Consider the following 17,943-nt stretch of genomic DNA (forward strand, 5'->3'; position numbering starts at 1 on the left):
ATAACCACACAGCAGCAGATGGTACAGTAAGGCCAAAGTCATCACAGTGCTCTCTGCAGACATGGGAGATAAGCCCAGGAAAGAAAACAGACTTGAACTGGAGCACCTTTCGTGTGATTGCATAGTGCCCCTTGAGCTCATGCAGTGCCCACTTGATGTCCTGGCTGCTCAGCATTTTGAAGTCTGCCATGAGGAGATCAGCTGCCTGAATAAAGCACCGCTGGTCAAGGGGGGCGAGTTTGGAAAAGTCAAAGTAGTCCACTTTAGGCACCTAAGGAGAAAATGAAAAAGATTAAAAGGCTGCTGTAAATACACACAGGAATGCCACAAATGGCTCTCTCAGTGATCAGGACATTCTGCAAAACCATCCAAAATTCAGAGTATGTGGCACCCAACTCTGAGCACCTTAGCACAGTGGCCCAGGCACCTCTGCAGGTGACCTGCACAAGGTCAAGAGTAGAAAGAGGTATTCAACATCTCTCTCAGGCCACACAACATCCTCAAAGCAGCTCAGAGAGAATTTTTTGTTAAATGGATGTTTTAAAACACAAAATCAAGCACCTGCAGGGAGATTTGCAGTTAGGAGGCTGCAGGGCAATGCCTAAAGGCCTCACAAGAGAGACCCAAGGGCCAAGGCTACTTCATGTGACAGAATGATCGTGGAATTCTTGTCTCAGTTATCAAAATGAACACTTGAGATGGGGCTGTGACAGGCAGGCAGGGCAGAGGGGCTTGCTGGAGGCAAAGGAGCAGACACTGTGCAGCTCTGGCACAGCCAAACAGGAAAGGCTTGGAAGTCATCTTGCAAGCAACTAATTATTGCTATTTAACGCTGCCTTACACATACCCAGAGGCCTCCTGTGAAAGCCAGGCTCAGTCAAGCACTCTGCAAACACACACTAATCAAAGCAGACATCCCAAGGTCCACTCAGGCTCAACAGACTGCCCAGAGGCAGCAGGAGAGGAGGATACTCTCACTTGCCTTTGTCTCATCTTGGCTGGCAAGCAGGCTGCTGCTGGGGTTTAAAACCACTCTGCCTTCCTTCTTTGGGTAATCTGGATTTTCCAGAAGAAAGTTACAAAGTCTGAAAAGATAAATATAGTTACTTCAGGGTTGGGGAGCTCAGGTTCATGTCTCATTTGTCCAATTTTTAGTATCAGATAATTACGAGGTCACAATCAAAGCCTGCCCTGTAAGGATCAAGGGTGGTCCTGGACTAGAGCAAAATGCAAGTAAATTACTGAGAATTAAATGAAAAATAATCAGCTCTGTGGCTGCAGAAGGAAAAGCAAATAGGTTTGTCTTTCAATAATTAAGTTTACATACATGAAACTTGCATGGATGAGCTACAATCATCTGTGGAAAAAAAAAGCACCACAAAAATCCCTACAAAACCCATAAAAGGGTCATGTCTTCCTCAACAAACTATTACAGATTCAAACTTGAATCAAAGCCTCCATTCTCAGTCTACCTTCACATTAAAGCAGCCAGAGCAACCTGGTTTAGTGGAAGATGTCCCTGACCAGGGAAGAGGGGATGGACCTAGGTGATCTTTAATGGTCTTTCCAACCCAAACTATTCTGTGATTCCATGATTAAAGCAGAGACAAAAGCATGTTTAAGATGTGTGTCTCCATGGAATACAAACTCTGAATACAAGTTTCATTGTAACAAAGCTTGCAATCACACCAGCATTACCAAATTCCACTAGAAACTGGTCTGGTTAGAACAGCACCTAGAAAATAACCACTAAAATTGCTGAAAATTTGCATAATAGCCTGTAAATGCACCATATCTGAGGTTCTACCACAAACAGTCATAACTGTCAGGTAAGTGTAGTTTAACTGAGTGTTTTAGCTTAGGAAAGACTCAGCAAGGGGTTTTCAAATGCCTCTTTGGTGGAGAACCACAAATACTCCAGAAACCCTTCTGAAAGGGCATCTAAATCAGGTTCCCACAGCTTTTTCTCAACCCTCACCAAGCAGCTGTGCTGGCTGGGGCAAGTAATACAAGCCTTTCCTCAGTTTCCCCAGCTGCAGAATAAGATCCTTCTGAAAAGAGCCAGGACAAGCAATTAACATTTGTAGAACTATTGGAATGAGAAGGTGCTAGGCTGCAGTAAAGACAAAACTGCAGCTAATTTAAATTCCTGATGTCAGAAATCAGTCCCTAATTAAGAAATCTGAACTGGCTTGAAGCATTAACCCACTATCAAGGCAAGATTACTTTAGCTCTGCTTTCACATTCAAAGCAGGGGCACTTCTTTTTGTTTAATCAGGTATTGACATATTGAGCCAGAAGCTTTTGACTGAGTGTGAATGCTCCTGCACACAAAAGCTGAATAGATGATACCCTGCTAAGAGGGGCTCCCACATCTTATCTTTCACATCAGCTGAAAGTTTTAAGAAGATCATTTCGGGGGGGAAAACAACAAATATATCTTGGCACTGAGCATTTAATAGCTTCCAGCTCCCACCTCCTGCCATCCCTTTGGTAAAAGATAACCGTTTTAATCCAACAAAACAGAAACTTCAAGGAGCTCAGATCATGGCTCTAAGGAAAGGGTTTCAGCTGGGGCACGGCCAGGGTATATTTGAACTCTCCTGCATGTTGCCATTTCAACGCTGAGGATTTTGGGGGACGTTGACCTCCAGTGTGTGACAATTAGTTAAGTGGGTCCTGCTGCACAGCACACCCACACTCACGGCACTGTTCATTAATATCTGCACCACAGGACACAGAGCTGGCTAAAAGCCTCACCCCTGCCCAAAACCACTCACCCTTAGTTATTATATTTCAAGCCTGATTCAGCTTGACACACTATGGAGATCAAAAAGACCCTGCCAGCGAGGCTGACCAGTGCTTTGACCCATTTGTTCTCACACAAAAGCTGCAGTGACAACTCAAAAGATGGTTTGGTTAAAGGAATAAAAATATGGAGAAGAAATCTTTATCATCCAGTAAGTGGGTAACGCACCGCTGAGCAGACACTGTAGCTGGCCTACAGGGAAGCCTGGAAGCACCTTTTCATCTCACTGGGTCTGTGGCACACAATGGGAGAGAAGAGATTTCGGGAGCAAAAAGGGAAGGAACACATTAAGACCGACAGAAGCCGCTAGTGGGATTTAATTCCATCAGGCTTCGCTAAATCCCCCCAGGACACAAACCCGAGTTTTTTCACACAGTCTGGGTGGGTCCTGCAGCCAGGTGCACACCTTCAACAGCCCAATTGGCCCAAGGAATGGCTCTGCTTGTCTTCTACATTCCCACCACAACCATCCACCCTGAGGTGCACCCAGTCCAGTGGGCACCCCAAAGCTGCTCCACCACCGCAGGGAAAGCACTTCTGAAAGACCAGAAAGAAGTTCTAGTCTGTTGACTTTCTAACCAAGAAGCCCTACTTGGGAGGCACAACTTCACAGCACAGGCAAAGCAGCAGAATAGGAAATCTGTGCCCAGTGGATGGGATCATCCTTAGTTCCTCACCAGTTAACTTACTTATGGCCCAATGACTAATTCTAAGCCTCACGCACTTAAATGCTGCTTAATTAGTGCCCTAGTTAGCTGGAAAGGGCATTGGATTTATACAAATGAATACTCTGGCAACCAACACCTATTCCTCATTCTTGGATCACACAGTAGCCAGTTTGGACATGCTGGAGATAACAGAGACAGTTGCAGAGGGAGAAAGAGAGGCCACCAAGCATCAGACACCAGTCACAAGTGATTTACTTCAAACCATCTCCCCTCGGTGCTGCTGGTGCCAGCACACGCAATCCTCTGCTCCTCAGCTCTGCCCAGAGGAGCAGGGAGATGATGCAACTCAGCTGTAAGGTTAATCACTTTTTTAAAAAAACTTCTGACTCTACCATGACTCCCAGAAATCTCCAGCATAATGAACATTAAGGTATTTCTGAGCTGTTAGTGCAATTTGGAAAGCAAGTCCTCACATTAGTTTGCCTCTCCTTTTATTTCATTTTCTTGTTCATGTTTCTGCTCAGTTTGACCAAAATCAGTCCCTCATCAGACCTCTAGAATCAATCCTACCAGCCCTTAAATGTGTTTGCTCCATTCTATCCCCAAAAAGCGATGTGAGAGAATTCAAACAGCACCACTGCTACTTGAGCAAGTAAATGGGATAAAAGCCAACATCATGACGCTAAATAATGGACTCCAAGCCAGTGTCAGCTTTACCTGAAAGTCCAAAAAACAGTGAAATGAAGGAGGGAATTATTTCCTCTAACTCAGAACTCACCAACCCATCTCCATACTATGTTTTATAGCAGTCATCTTAACACCTTAATCCTGACACTCACTCTTTTTAAGAGCCCTAGTAATTGGTAAGAGAAAATTATATGTACTATCTTTAAATAAGTGAATTATCTTAAAGCAGAGAAGCTACAGCACAGCAGAACTAGAAAGGACTTAAAACCAGCTCAATCAGAAGAACAAAAGAAGAATCTGTGCTCTGTGGCACTATCAAGGCAGTGCTGAAGGCCCAGCCTGGATGTGCTCTAAAGCAGGATCCCTGGCAGGTGGGGGCCATGGGGAAGTGCTGCAGTTGTATGACACACTGTGGTTCTTGCCTCTATACTTACACATTTAAGTCATAGCAGTTCTTGATGATGATTAATTCTTCAATATATTCCTTCTTCACATCTGGGAATCTTGCTTCCTACAATAGGAAAAGCTAAAAGTTATGTAGGTATTAGAGAAGCTGTGTAACAGACACAATCCTGAGACTTGGGGCAAAATGGTCAAGAGATCATTTACAGCCATCCAGCCTTGCTCCACAGGATGACTGCTAACAGCTCTTTCTCAAAGGAAGAGTGAGGGCAGGGATGTAAAAAGCCAAGAGCACCTGCACTAACGAGAGATTCAGGCTCTGTAGGAATGAACTACAACACAAGGAAAGGGAATATTTACCTTCAGCATGACCAGCAAGGAGTTCCAGAATATGTGCTGAAATACAACATTCCAAAGCAAAAGGAAATAAACCAACACCACGTACACCCACCCAATGAACCCAGACACACCAGCCATGAGGGCAAACAGACAACAAACCTTTGGTGGCATTTCTGTGAAGGCTCTCCCAGTGTCTGCTGCTCTCTCTGGGGTTTCTGTACAGGTACTGCTACCATGTGGTACTTTGCTTTACAAAACTGGACTGCAAGAATAGCCTCTTACCCATCTCAAAGACACTGATCAATGAGGTCTTACTTGGAAAGAACTGAATTTGTTAGACTGCTACGTAAAAAAAAATTTCTTCAACTCCAGTTTTCCCAAGTAGAATTAGATATGGCAAGTGGAGGGAAGACTTGGAGGGGATGGGGTGGTGGTGGAAGATACAGACACATAAGAACATGCCTGTTTGCAAGAAAAAATATTCAACAAGCCCTCCTAGCAATCAAGGGGAGGGGTGTGCAAACACCACACACATGAATCACCACATTTTTTTTTTGCTTCATTTATCACATAGATACCATGCTGCCCAAGCTGCTGAATATACCAAAGGATAAGGAGTGGCCTTCTTGGTGGCTGTTGTCATAGCCAGTGTCCCTCATGCTAAGCTTCACACACGGAGCATGTGGAGTTTACGTACACAATTCCTCGTGGTGCTTATCCAGTTACTCCTTGGAAATCCACACTGCAAGGGCAACCCTTACCCTTGGCCACCATGGTGACATTAACATGGGCATGGACCACATTCCTGTAGGAGAGGCAGCTGAAAGCAGTCCTGGCTCTCAGCCACGTGTCTCTAAAACTTCTCTACTCCACCCTGTATCCCTCTGCCACTGTTTAGTGTCCCAGGTTTGCTCATTTAGCTTTATATCCAATCCTAAACAAGCTCTACAGTTTTGGGTTAGGAAACGACCAGATAAAACCAGACCAGATCCAAGAGGGACTTTCAGAGAACAGACACACATTATTTCACCTTAAATGAAAGTTTTCCAAGACAGCTCATCCCATGCTCCTCACCTGGTGCATGGCTGAATCTCAACCAAAGCAAAGAGGATTTGCAGCTGTGTGCTCTGAGCATGTGAGACTCTACACACCTTGAAAAACATGTCTGAAAACATCAGGCACACAGGAGGCAGAGGAGCCCTGGGAATACTTACTGTCTCTCTGATGAGCAGCGCAGTGAGGTCCTGCTCCTGCCCAGCAGCTCCCTGCTCTGGCACATCCCCCGAGCCAGGTTGCTGCGAGCCCTGAGGGGGGAAGGCGGGCCCGGGCCGCTCGTTGTCTCTCCGTGCCTGCTGACCCGATTCCTCGGGGGGGTGTGCCGGCTGCGGGGAGGCAGGGCCTGGAATGCCGTCCTGCTGCGGCTCCGGCCGGGGGAAGGCTGGCCCTGGAGCCTTCCCTCCATACGCCCTCAGAGACGCCGGGTTTGCCTCTGGCTGCCCTTGCTGAGGAGCACGACCATTCGCTACAGCCCGTGGCTCATCTTCCGGCCGTGGGAAGTGCCGGGGCTCCTGCTGGCCCTTCTCCTGGATCTCCTCCCGCTCCGTGGTAGTTTTAGCAGCTATTCCTACAAGTTTCTGCTCCGGCTCCGAGTTCTCTCCTCGCCATTCTCGAGCTTCCATCCTTTCCTCCTGTTGAGGTGGAAGGTCTGTATTCTCCAGACTAATGATTTCTGTCTTATCAGCAGGCTGTGGACTCATCTTGGTCAGTGGCAGCAAACTTGGGCCAGGCTCCTGGTTACCTGTAAGTTCAGATCTGGGGCCATTCAGCTCAGATGGTCCTGGCTGCTGCAAGGCAACATCCACACTCTCATCCCTGCTTGGTCCAGCATTGCTGTCCACCATGAGTTTGTTCCCACCTCCCTCACAGGGCAGAGCTGAATCCTGCAGGTCTGTGCTCAAAGGCTCCACAGCACTTTTGGATCCTCCTTCTCCCACAGTGTCTGCACCCTGCCATGGAGCAGCAGGTCTGATGACATTGGGACGCAGAGGCTGCTGATGCTTTGGGGTCTGAAAAGGACACCAACAAGAGAAAGTAGGAGTTCTTGTCTGCATGTCAGAATCCTTGCTCCAGATACTTCTGCATCTAAGAAAATGTCTGATGGGGAAGCTGATAAGCAGTCTGATCAGCAAGATGCTTAATAAAGCACAGAACTGCAACCCACACATCTGTGTCATCAGCCTGTCCCCAGGTGCTATGAGAACCTTTGGCAGAACTGGGGATGCACAGGACTTTCAAAGTGGAATAATTTCCTAAGCTCACCTCAGTATCCACTTCCCTTCCAGTAAAATAGTCTGGGAAGGAAAAACTAACTGATGACATATTTGTGTTATCACCAATTTATTTAAACAGGCAGGAACCAAAGCTCCAAATATTAATCTCTTGGCCTTGTTCTTGCCTCTGGCAGACAGACTGCTGTATGCCAACAGAGCCTCAATGTTCTCTGCTGCTGTTTTTCAACTAAGAAGCAGAAAGGTCAGTTTTGCAACCCATTTTCTCAGTGCTTCTGGTTAATTTCACAGGAAAATGGAATATATTCTTAATATAAGTTAGGTAAGAAGTGTTGCAATAATATCAGTGCCTGCAACAGCCCAACATGAATGCAAATAGCATAGAGAAATACAAAGCATACAGAGTACATATGTAAATCAAACAAGGCATGGTTTGAAAACATTTTATGGAAGATCAAGTCCTCTTGCAAAGCACTCCATATTGCTGGATTCAAACAGACAACGTTATGGGAGCTACAACCTTCATAAGTACAACTTAAACTACACAATGCAGTTCCACAGACTGTTTCTCCCCTCCTGTGCCCGAAATATGACTAAGTTAATTAATTAATGCCAGCAAAAATGCCATCATGTCACTGTTATTTCAGGCATATTAAGTAGATTGCTATAACCAGGCAGGACTCAGAGGAATGCATCAGGTATTGGCACAAGACTTGGCTATACAGGCCACGAATACAGCACAGCAGCTACAACAATGAAAAGTTACCTCTGCTAAGATGACTATATCATCATCATCATCTTCCTCAGTCTGCTGCTTTTCTGGCATTTCCAGCAACAAAGGCAAATCTTCATCAGAGGAATCTGATATTGTGATAAGACTTTCATCTCTGTGGTTTATCCAGTCTGCAGAACAGTAAGTAAAGTTGAAGTTAGCTGTTGGCTCAAGGTAAATAACTAGAATTACAGGGCACATGCAGCACTGAAACAGCTGAGAAAGCAATTTTCCCATTTGCACTGCAGGGAGAAGCATTCAGAGGTCACCAATTCCTCTGCAAGGCACTGTTACAGCCACTCCTGCATCCCTCAGCCTCCAGCAAAACACCTGCATAGCTTCAGCTCATCACAACAGCACTGCAGGGACAGCCACTGACACTCACAAAGAATCCTCTACCCTAAACTCCAGCACAAGTCAAGCTGCTGCAGAAGTTATTACAAACAAGGCATGTAGGGAATACTTTTGCAGAGAAATCCTGAACTTTCAGTCTCTCAGGGACATTGCATTTTCTTTGTTAAAGTGCAGTGCATTCTAGCAGAGAGATAAGGGTCTTTGTGGAATTCAGCCTCTTCTGAAAGAGTGAGGCTTTGCAGGAGTACCTTATGCAGGGCCAAGATAAGGTGGCCGTGGGTGCAGAAGACACCCTGCTATTACTGACAACCTTGTGCCTCAAGGTTTGTCAACAATGGAACATAGATGCTGCTCAACAGCTGCTGGAACACAGGAGAGATATTCAAGGCAGAAATAGAGGGTTTCTGTAGTGCACAGAGAACATACAACTATACTTTCCCTAAAATCTGACATGTTTTGGCTTATTTTTAGCGTGAGTGTTCATTTATCACCTTTCAGGCACACAGAGAAAGCCTCATTTTGAATTCCACCCTTGAGGGAATGGGTGCCAATGCACACAGCCCTATGAGGGCATAAATTTAGGGTCAGCCTGTCTCCTATGGGGTTCTCAGAAGGATGGATTCTCCTTGGATCTGTTGGCACCTCTACACAGTGTTCCCAAGAAGTCAGCCATCTCCCCTGAGGCAGTACAACATGAGAAAGACAAGAGCCAAATATTTTGCATGCCTGCATAAGTGTTTCTGTAGGTGGCTTAGTCAGTGTAGCAGAGTAGTGTGTGATGTGACAGAACAGACCTCCAGCAGTTCCCTGGAAGTTCAGTGTCTGTGAACCCTGCTGCTCAGGAGAGTTTCACAAGAGTATTTTGGAAACGGGCACAGATCAGTACTCACCTTTCCCTCTGTGACTGCTGAAGCTGTTCAAGTTAATCACTTCTTCATTCCCACCTCTCTCTGCCATTTTAAACAGCTACACCCCAGAGTGTCAATGCCCCAGCATGGCAGTCAGGCTCACATGAGGAACTGGAAGATAAAACCACAAGGTAGTCAGGCAAACTCAGATTCATCCTAAGGGGTTTTTTTTCAAGATTTAGCTGCTAGAGATTTTCCTGGCTCTCCCAGCAGTCTCTCCACATGAGTATTTTTCTGTGCCCCCTTCTCAGGACCTGAAAGGAGATATGTTTGTTATCTTGTGTTCCAACAGTTAAGACAATCAACTGAAGAGTGCAATTAGGCCTGAGAAGTCTCTCTGGAGGAGCTATGCAATCACAGAAAAGGAGGAGAGATGCAGCTCTATCCAAGCAGGACTCAAACCCTCCCAATATGTGGACCTTCTCTTGTTTCCAACCAAAATCCAATGCACCAACCCACGCAGTCCTGTTTCTGTCACCATCAATTGGTGAGAGGGGCAAAATGCCCTTGCCCGAGCTGTCCCAGGGCATCCCCACATCCACCTGCATCCCACACCCCCAGATGGTGTCACTACAACCACCCCTGTCACACTCAATGCCAGGGAAGTCACACACAGCCAGGAGAGGAACAGCCAACAGGGATACCACCATCCCACCCTGAATTCCCTGAGTGCTGCCAAGCTGAGGCACAACTTCAGAGCCACCAGAGATGCTCCAAGCTCACTTCCAGACTCCTCACATTACTGGTGTGTCAGAAGGGAGCTGCAGCCCAGGCAGAGCAGCGTCAGTGTGTGGTTTGTGCCTGCACTGTGAAACAGCACAGGAACATTCCAGAGAACACTTCCTTACCACCATCTGCTATTTTAAAGAAGAGATTTCCCTGATTTACAGCAAGGGTTTGGTACAAATTCCAGGAAACACCATCTGCTCTCACACCAAAGGAGAGCATGACAGGAATCAGGTTCCCTCACAGGACTGGGCTTTTTGAAGCTAAGCTTTGCTACCCCCACCTGTTCTGAGAGGCAAAATGAATTGGCCAGAGGCTCCCAAACAGGATTAGGGGCCAGAGGAATCACTGCAAACTAAACAGGAGGCTTCCATTTTATGCTCTGTCAGCTTATAGCTCTCCATTCCCACTATCAGAGAGGCTGAACACATACAGGAACTCCAAGCACCATTTGATCACTGAAAGGAGAAAGGAGGTTTTTTCCTTTTATTGGAAAGTATTCGTCTCATTGCAGCACAGAGCAATCTGTACTATTAAATATTTACTGATGCATAAGCTGGAAGAAAATGGTGGGTCTGCTATAAAATCCTGTTTGCTAACACACAAGAGCAGTATAAATTCCCCCCCAGTAATTCTACTTAACTTCCTCTGCAGGGAACAGGATTTGCAGCTAGGACAGTAAAATGAAGAAATTAATTCAGATGCACAAGATAAAATAATAGAAATTAAAATGTATAATTTAGCACTTATAAAAGCCCAGCAGCACAGGCTTAGTGCCTGAGGGAACCTTCTTCAGAGGGAACCTCCAGCATAAGTATTTCAAGGCTTGCCTACAAACATCCACATTTACCTGATCCTTGATCTGGTGATGGTCCAATTTTGAGTGGGAAATTGGATGAGGGAACAGCAAGAGGCCTCTTCCGACCAGCATTACCACAAATATACAACTGCCCCTGTATTTGAGCCCTGATACCTCAGTAGCACATCCTAATTCCAGCAAGCAGCTCCAAGATTATCATGGGCATACTGGTGCTTTGAAAACACCTGAAAAGCAAGATTTTAGGAATCCACTAGATTCTTCATTTTCTGCCTTATAAGGAGAAATAAATGTTTATTTGCCAGAGTGGCATGAAAGTGCTGTTCCACCATCACAGGTAGGTGCTGCAGCTCAGGAGCTGGGTCACTGTAAGTGCAAACTCTGGCCTTTGTGAAAGGTCACATCCACATTATTACAGTTGTATTTTCCCTGGTACTTGTGCATAGCAATCACCTAACCCTGCACAGCACTTTTCCATCCTTAGCTGCCTGACTCCTTTAGCAAACAAAATCAATTCACTTCTTGCCTTTTAGAAGGTGGAGAAACGAAAGCAGGGCTAGGCCCAGTGTGGCCAAGGTCACCAAGCAAACACAGCAAAGGATCACTCTGAGACTGGCTGGGGAGGAACAAGGACATTTGTGAGAGCCACAAATCAGCCCTTGCAGCATCAAGTGGTGCAGACAGGGGCTGGACAGGTGTCTGCTCAGATCTGCTCCAAGCAAAGCTGAGTGGTTGGATATTTTTCCCCTCCAGGGACTCGTGGTGCATTAGCAGGGCTGGCTACTTCACAGAGGGTTACACTGCAAATGCTCAGCACAGCCACCAAAAAAAAAAAATCATCTCTCAAATAGCCCAAATGCTGCTTTGTCCAATGCTGGCTAAACCCCAGCTGTTCAGATCCACAAAGGATGGATATGCCACAAAACTAAGGTCATATTTTCTATGGGCCACTCTGGTTCCTGTAGAGAGGAACTTGCACACTTCAACCTTCAGCAGTTGAGAAAGAGGTACAGGGAATAATCTGAAATTAAATTTGGGAGAAAAAAAACTATCTGCACTTCCATGGAAGAAAGTGTGCACACATCACCAAAAAAATCAATGGTTTAAAAGCAGGAATATAATAAATAGCATTAGCTGTAATACACAGTCCAGGCCACAACAAAAAAAGCCAAGGCTGGAAAGAACTGCCAATTCTTCCTACTTCAAAACAGACTGAATAAAACCCCAAGCAGCTTAATAAAGCCCTGCTTTGAGGGTAAAAGCCAAGCTTCCACCAAGAGCTAGCAATTCATTTTGTCAATACTCAATACAGAGCTGAAGTTTAAACAAATATCCATAAGCATGGGCCAGTTCCATCTAGTGGCATGAGTAAGAAGTTTATTCATGTTTATAGCACCAGGCCGCCAAGAATGTGAAGTAACAAGATCAAAGACACCCTGGGGTCTTGCCCTACATAAACAATAATAAAAAAGCAAGGAAGACAGATGGGAAGAAGCTATTCCACACTACCTCAGTGATTTCAGAGCCTATTTATAGGCAAAGAATAAGGTACCTATAAGCAGGCTCTAACATGCCCATCAGCTTTCCTGCAATACAGACAAGGACAGGAAACTTGAACTGTTTTAATAGCAAAGCAGTCAGGTAAACACTTTCCAAACTTTTTCATTTTTCTTCTTTTCTTAAAATGGTCCCACCTGCACCACAGCACATCAAGCTGGATTTGTGACTTGAATCCCTACAGCAGTATCCAGGTGACACAAAATTCTCATCATGACTTCTAAGACACCCACTGACTGTGCAGAGAGGACCCGCCACACTGAAGACATGGTCCCACCCAATTTCACCTCTGTATTACTCCATAACTCAGTCACACAATATCCCGAGATGGAAGGGACCCACAAGGATCATCAGTCCAACTCCAGGCCCTGCACAGATACCCCAACAATCCCACCCTGTGCCTGAGAGCAGTGTCCAGATGCTCCTGGAGCTCTGGCAGCCTTGGGGCTGGGACCATTCCCTGGGGAGCCTGGGCAGTGCCCAGCACCCTCTGACACAGCACACCCAAGTTCTTTCACTGTGCAGACAATAAAATCCTCCCCATTATGGTTCTTCCTACAGTGAATTCAGAGAAGAACATGTTAACAGAACAGCTACTGGAAAAACCAGAGCCCACCAGGGACTTGGGTTTAACAGTTCTCTGAACTGACAAGACCTCAGGCTGACAGCTGAGGTCACAGGGACTTCCTGGACAAGCTCCTCAAACATGCAAAAATATCATCCACAAAACCACTGCTTCCAACCACTACTATGAGGTAAGGGATCAGCTGCTACGAGGTGAAGCAGGTCTCAGGAGCACACAGAATGCTTACACAAGGATTTCCAAAACCCATTCAAAATCCTTTTAAACACCACATGACATATTTTTAGCTTAACCTAAAAATAGCCACCATCGGTGCTGTGCATATATTTAATCTCCTGATATATGAAGGCGTTTCTGGACTGCAGTAACTGGAGCAGAACTCAAATCTGCTCCCTCCACCCCACATTTGTGCTGTGATGAGCATCTTCAGATGGTGCTGGAATTTAAACTGACAGTCAAGGGGAGAGCTCCCCTTCTCAACATGGTGTAATGTATTTTTCCCCCCCACTTACAGCATTTGAAATCTTGAACTCCCACATCCCCAAGATGGGACTAGACTCAAAGTGCTCTTGTCTGGCTCCAGCTCAAGGCAACAGGACTAGACAGAAAGCAGGGGAGGTAGGAATTGAGATCCCAAACGAACAGGGGGGAGTGAAAAAAAAGAGCAACTTGAAAGAGATGTCAGCAACATCAAATCACTGTGTCTTAGCCTCTCCCCCACACAGAACACCACTGTTGCTCACCTACACTGACAGAAGAGCATCAACTCCTACTTTGTGCCTGCGGGCAGCAAACGTGTCTGCTGGTAGCCTGCGAGCAAGGTGAATTTCTGGCTTATTTCAAGCTGCTAAAACAAGCTACTTAAATAATGCAGGGCTTGTGACAACCACCAAAATGAAAAGCTAAAAATTCAGTATTAAAAAAATAAAAAAAGCACAACAGAAGGGAAATAAACCAGCCTGACTTACTGTCAAGCATTTCACTGAGACATTTCAAAGGGTTCACCATTTGCTGGGGGCTGCTCCTTGTAACAGGCACTGAGCAAAAGCAGGGGGAGTTTAACAGTGGTTGATCGTGTTAAGCAGCATCATCCCAACTGAAAATTAGAAATTCCCTGATCATAAGCCAAACAAGAACTGCTGGGCACAAACAAATCCTATTTGCTATGCACAGGGCAGCTACTGCCACTGCCTCACACCCTGCAAAGGGATAGAGCCAGAGGTCAACACGTGGGGCTGGAGCAGGGCTTCTGCCAGCAGGTTTGCTCAGTTCCAAGCCTGGGAAAAGTGGAAAAAGCATTGATTCCAGCCCAAAAGCTTTACCCTGGCCTCTGAAGGCAGGAGCGTGTGGGCAGTGGCTCGTAGGAAAGACCACCTGGTTTCCAGCAGCACAATCTGCTACAGGTATTGGCCAAAAGCTCCCCTCAGGAGCACAGACCAGGGGCAGACTTATGACAAGAGCACCCACGCAGCTCTGCCACCAATTTTTGGACCCCTAGCATGTGCTGAAGAGAAACAACAAACCTGAAGATTATTTAATAACAGAACTGGCTGGTGAGTTATAAAGTATTCCCCAAGTGTTTCCCACATTAGCAGCTGGCTTGGTTTACCACAGGATTTTAAATATATACACTCTTGGAGAAGGGGAAGACAGGATTCCTGAGATGTGAGAAAAATCAAGGAACAGAAACTGAAACAAACAATAAAAAGAGCCAGGTAACATTTCCAGGGCAGAAAGCCACACAACTGGTTTAACAACACCAAAATATAAGACAATATAATACAAGAAGTATTTTGTGGCAAGTAAGTCCAACCTGAATGCTCACCTCCCCCTGACAGGAAAGACACCCAACACACACAGTTCAGAAAGTAACCCAGCAGAGCAGCCACTATTTCCAAAACCACACCAGCCTGCAACTGGCTCCAGCAGCTCCAGGGCAGGTCATGAATGAAGATGGAAATAAGGAATGAATCTGGCAGCCATCACAGCTTCCAGTTACTTCCCAAAAGTTCCCTGTTCCTCACCCTCTCTTAGCCAAGGAGAAAAGCACTGAAGGGAGTGATGCCCTCTCCCCCCAGGCTCACCACTGGTAACTGCAGAGTCAGGAGTGTGACCAAGAGCACATCAGGAGATGCTCCAAAAAGAGAGGCTACAGATTAACACAGGACAGGTTACATCTCACTGTCACTGCTCCAGGCTAATGAAAACTGCATACCCAGGAGCAATCCAGAGAGCAGATATTTAGGGATTACTTGGCTTCAAATCCTCAACTAGATTTTTCCCCATTTTCTAAGCCTGCTCAGGATCTACTGGAAACATCTTGGCTGTCTGTACATCACAAGACTTCTCATCAACCTCACTTGCAGTTCATTTCATCAAGGTCACAGTATCATAATTATTAATCATAATTGTTTGAAGTACCCAATCACCATTTTTATCTGAAACACAAAGTACAAGAGGAAGGAAATGTACCCAGATTTACCTAATTCACTAACAGCTGGCATCATACATTGGCATCAGTTTTCCTTCCCAAACCTGCAAAATATTTGCATTTCCCTAGCAAAATATCTGCTCTGTGAGCTACTGTCTAAAATGTAAGATTGTTTTGAAATAGCTGCATTCATTTTCCAAAACTGGACAACACAAATGAAAGTTTCCCATTCCTTTGAGCTACTCCTTGGTGATTGGCATCAAGGTCAACTTCTGGACACTTCAGTGCCTTCCTATGACCTCCATTGGTCCCTCTGCCAAAAAACACAGCTCCATATCATCCCATCTCCCTGAGCAGCATGAGACTCCTTGTTTTGATGCATGCAAAAAACCACTCTCTGCACAAGAGGTAGAAATCTTAGGATCTGTCATTCTCCCTCCCCTTGCTGAGTCCTGAAAAAAAAATTAAATCTACAAATTTCTAGTTGGAGAGTTAATGCCTTTGCCTTGAACTCATTTTAAGCGTGAAGAGAAAAATCAAGGTTTTGATGGAGAAAGAGGCATCCCTGGAGTTGGTTCCTGTAAAGGGCAGTACTCTGTCTGCCTCAGACTTCTGGCATGTGCAAGATCATCCAGTGTAATCTCCTAAATCCAAAACCTCCCTCCCACATCACACACACAGGTGCCAGCTTGGCATTTCATGTTGATGCAACAATTCAGACACCAGCAGCTCAGCACTTGGCTACAGACCTACACACAAACCCAGCCCTGCTCACAGCCTATCTCCCAAACCATCATTTAGAAGAACTGTTTTGCTCTGATTTTGTGCTATGAGGGTGGGGATGAATGGAAGAGCACCACGTGATTTGCAGTTCTGCTGCTTCCAGAGTGAGTTTTACTTCCAGTTTCCTTTCCCTGAACTCACAGCCAGGGGTTGCTTTGATCAGCACCAAGATTCAGTCACCAGTTTAAAGAGCTGGACTCCACAAACCCCCAGGTGCTGCACATACCTGCCACAGCTCCACATAGCATTAATTGCAGCTGCCTTCTCTTCTCCAGAAACCCAGCAGCCACATGGAAAAGAGCAGGAGAAATGCCCTGTGAGCCCCAGGATATATAGCAGAGTGCTCCTCTGTTACTTGTACTTCACAGATCCCTCCAGGAGAAAGGACACAGCATTTCCTCCCCAAATCCTCAGTAGTTTTCCTATCTTTTTTCTTTTCTTTTTTAAGGCATCCTGAATGCCACTTTAAAGAGCTTAACAGAACAAAGAAGTCCAAGTGCAACCTTTTAAGTAGTTATTTAACAAGTTGGATGAATGTCTTCAGGAGCATTCAGGTTCCCATCTTAGCACTGTTTTCACTGGAGAGGAAACAGAAATAAAGGATTTAAGATTGCTGGGACAGGCAGTGGCACTGACATTCACACTGATGAGCAACCTGCTCAGCTCACAGCCCTGTCTGCAGGGGCACTGAAAGCAGGGAGAACCAGGCTGCACACAACCAGCAAACTGCTGTGAAAAGCAGCAGTGAGGGCTAAGTAGACCAAAACCAAGAGGGCTGGAAAGCACAGAGTCAGGTTTAGTTCCAGTGCCAGAGGACTATAAAACCACAAGGAACTGACAGGTTCTGATGGCATCCTGGATATTGAGCAGCTGCCCATCAGACCCACTCAGGAAGCCACCTAAGCTGCACTTGGGAAGCTGTGCTCCAGAAAAAAATTACAAGCATAATGCACCACCAGGAAAAAATGTGGAAGGAAAAGGGGTATTTTTATATTTTATTTTAAATGTGACCTGAACTTATCACAAAAAACTTTGCTTTCAAGCACAGCATACCTCACCTTGTTCACAAAGCTGCTGACACAAAAGCTGAGAGACCTGACCTTAAGGTGGCACACAGGGAAAAACCTGACTTACTGCAGCAGCCCATCCTGGCAAAAGGAAGGTCTCTGTCAATCTGCACAGCACTTTCAGAACTATTGACTTAAAAGCCTGCCACCAACCCTTCCAGGTGTCAAACACCCCAGAGTGAGGGACTTCCAAAAAGAATGACTTCACAGGTCACATTTTCTGGTTACAACAGCCATGCCCTTTCTTAGGGCCACATTAAGCATCTGCACTTGCCACAATTCCAGAGGTCAGCAGCCAGAAGCTGAGGCTTCATGTTCAGAAGGGTTTCACTTCAATACCTGTTAAGGATAGTCATGCTCTCATACCTTTTTTGCTCCCCTCACACTGAGCTCCTCCAGCATTTCTTACAGCTTTGAAAGGAAATGCCCTGGAAAACGTTTTTGTAGGATTCAGATCAGATACCCTCCACATATCCAGCGTGGTGGAACTGGGAGAACGGATTTAAGGTGGTAAAATAAACTGCAAGAAGGGGGAAGATCTTAACTGCAGCTTAAGCTGATACTGCCACAGCCTATCCCTAACACTCAAATTACAAATGCTCCTACTGCAAGGTCAGGCACTTTGAAAGATGCTTTTACACAATCAATTAAGGGTTTAAATATACACAAAAGCCAGTTTAGAGCCAAACTGGGCCAACAGGCCAAGCTCACGGTGGTAAGTCTTAAATGGCCTTACCTACTCAGAGTAAAAT

At 45.7% G+C, this 17,943-nt stretch overlaps 1 protein-coding gene across 5 annotated transcripts in view; it reads right to left on the bottom strand.

Moving 5' to 3' along the window:
- Window positions 1–17,943, bottom strand: part of RNF216 (ring finger protein 216) — a 76,066-nt gene that overhangs the window by 52,213 nt on the left and 5,910 nt on the right. For all 5 annotated transcript variants that reach the window (XM_053992193.1, XM_053992191.1, XM_053992192.1 and 2 more), the window contains 6 exons: window positions 9,210–9,338; window positions 7,960–8,096; window positions 6,120–6,971; window positions 4,599–4,675; window positions 983–1,085; window positions 107–271 (listed from right to left, as the gene is read on the bottom strand). In XM_053992193.1, coding sequence (XP_053848168.1) covers window positions 107–271; window positions 983–1,085; window positions 4,599–4,675; window positions 6,120–6,971; window positions 7,960–8,096; window positions 9,210–9,276 — 1,401 coding nt within the window. In that variant the 5' untranslated portion in view covers window positions 9,277–9,338. The remainder of the gene's footprint in view (window positions 1–106; window positions 272–982; window positions 1,086–4,598; window positions 4,676–6,119; window positions 6,972–7,959; window positions 8,097–9,209; window positions 9,339–17,943) is intronic.

The sequence above is a fragment of the Vidua macroura genome, chromosome 16 (genome assembly GCF_024509145.1).
Source record: "Vidua macroura isolate BioBank_ID:100142 chromosome 16, ASM2450914v1, whole genome shotgun sequence".
Taxonomy (NCBI): Eukaryota; Metazoa; Chordata; class Aves; order Passeriformes; family Viduidae; genus Vidua; species Vidua macroura.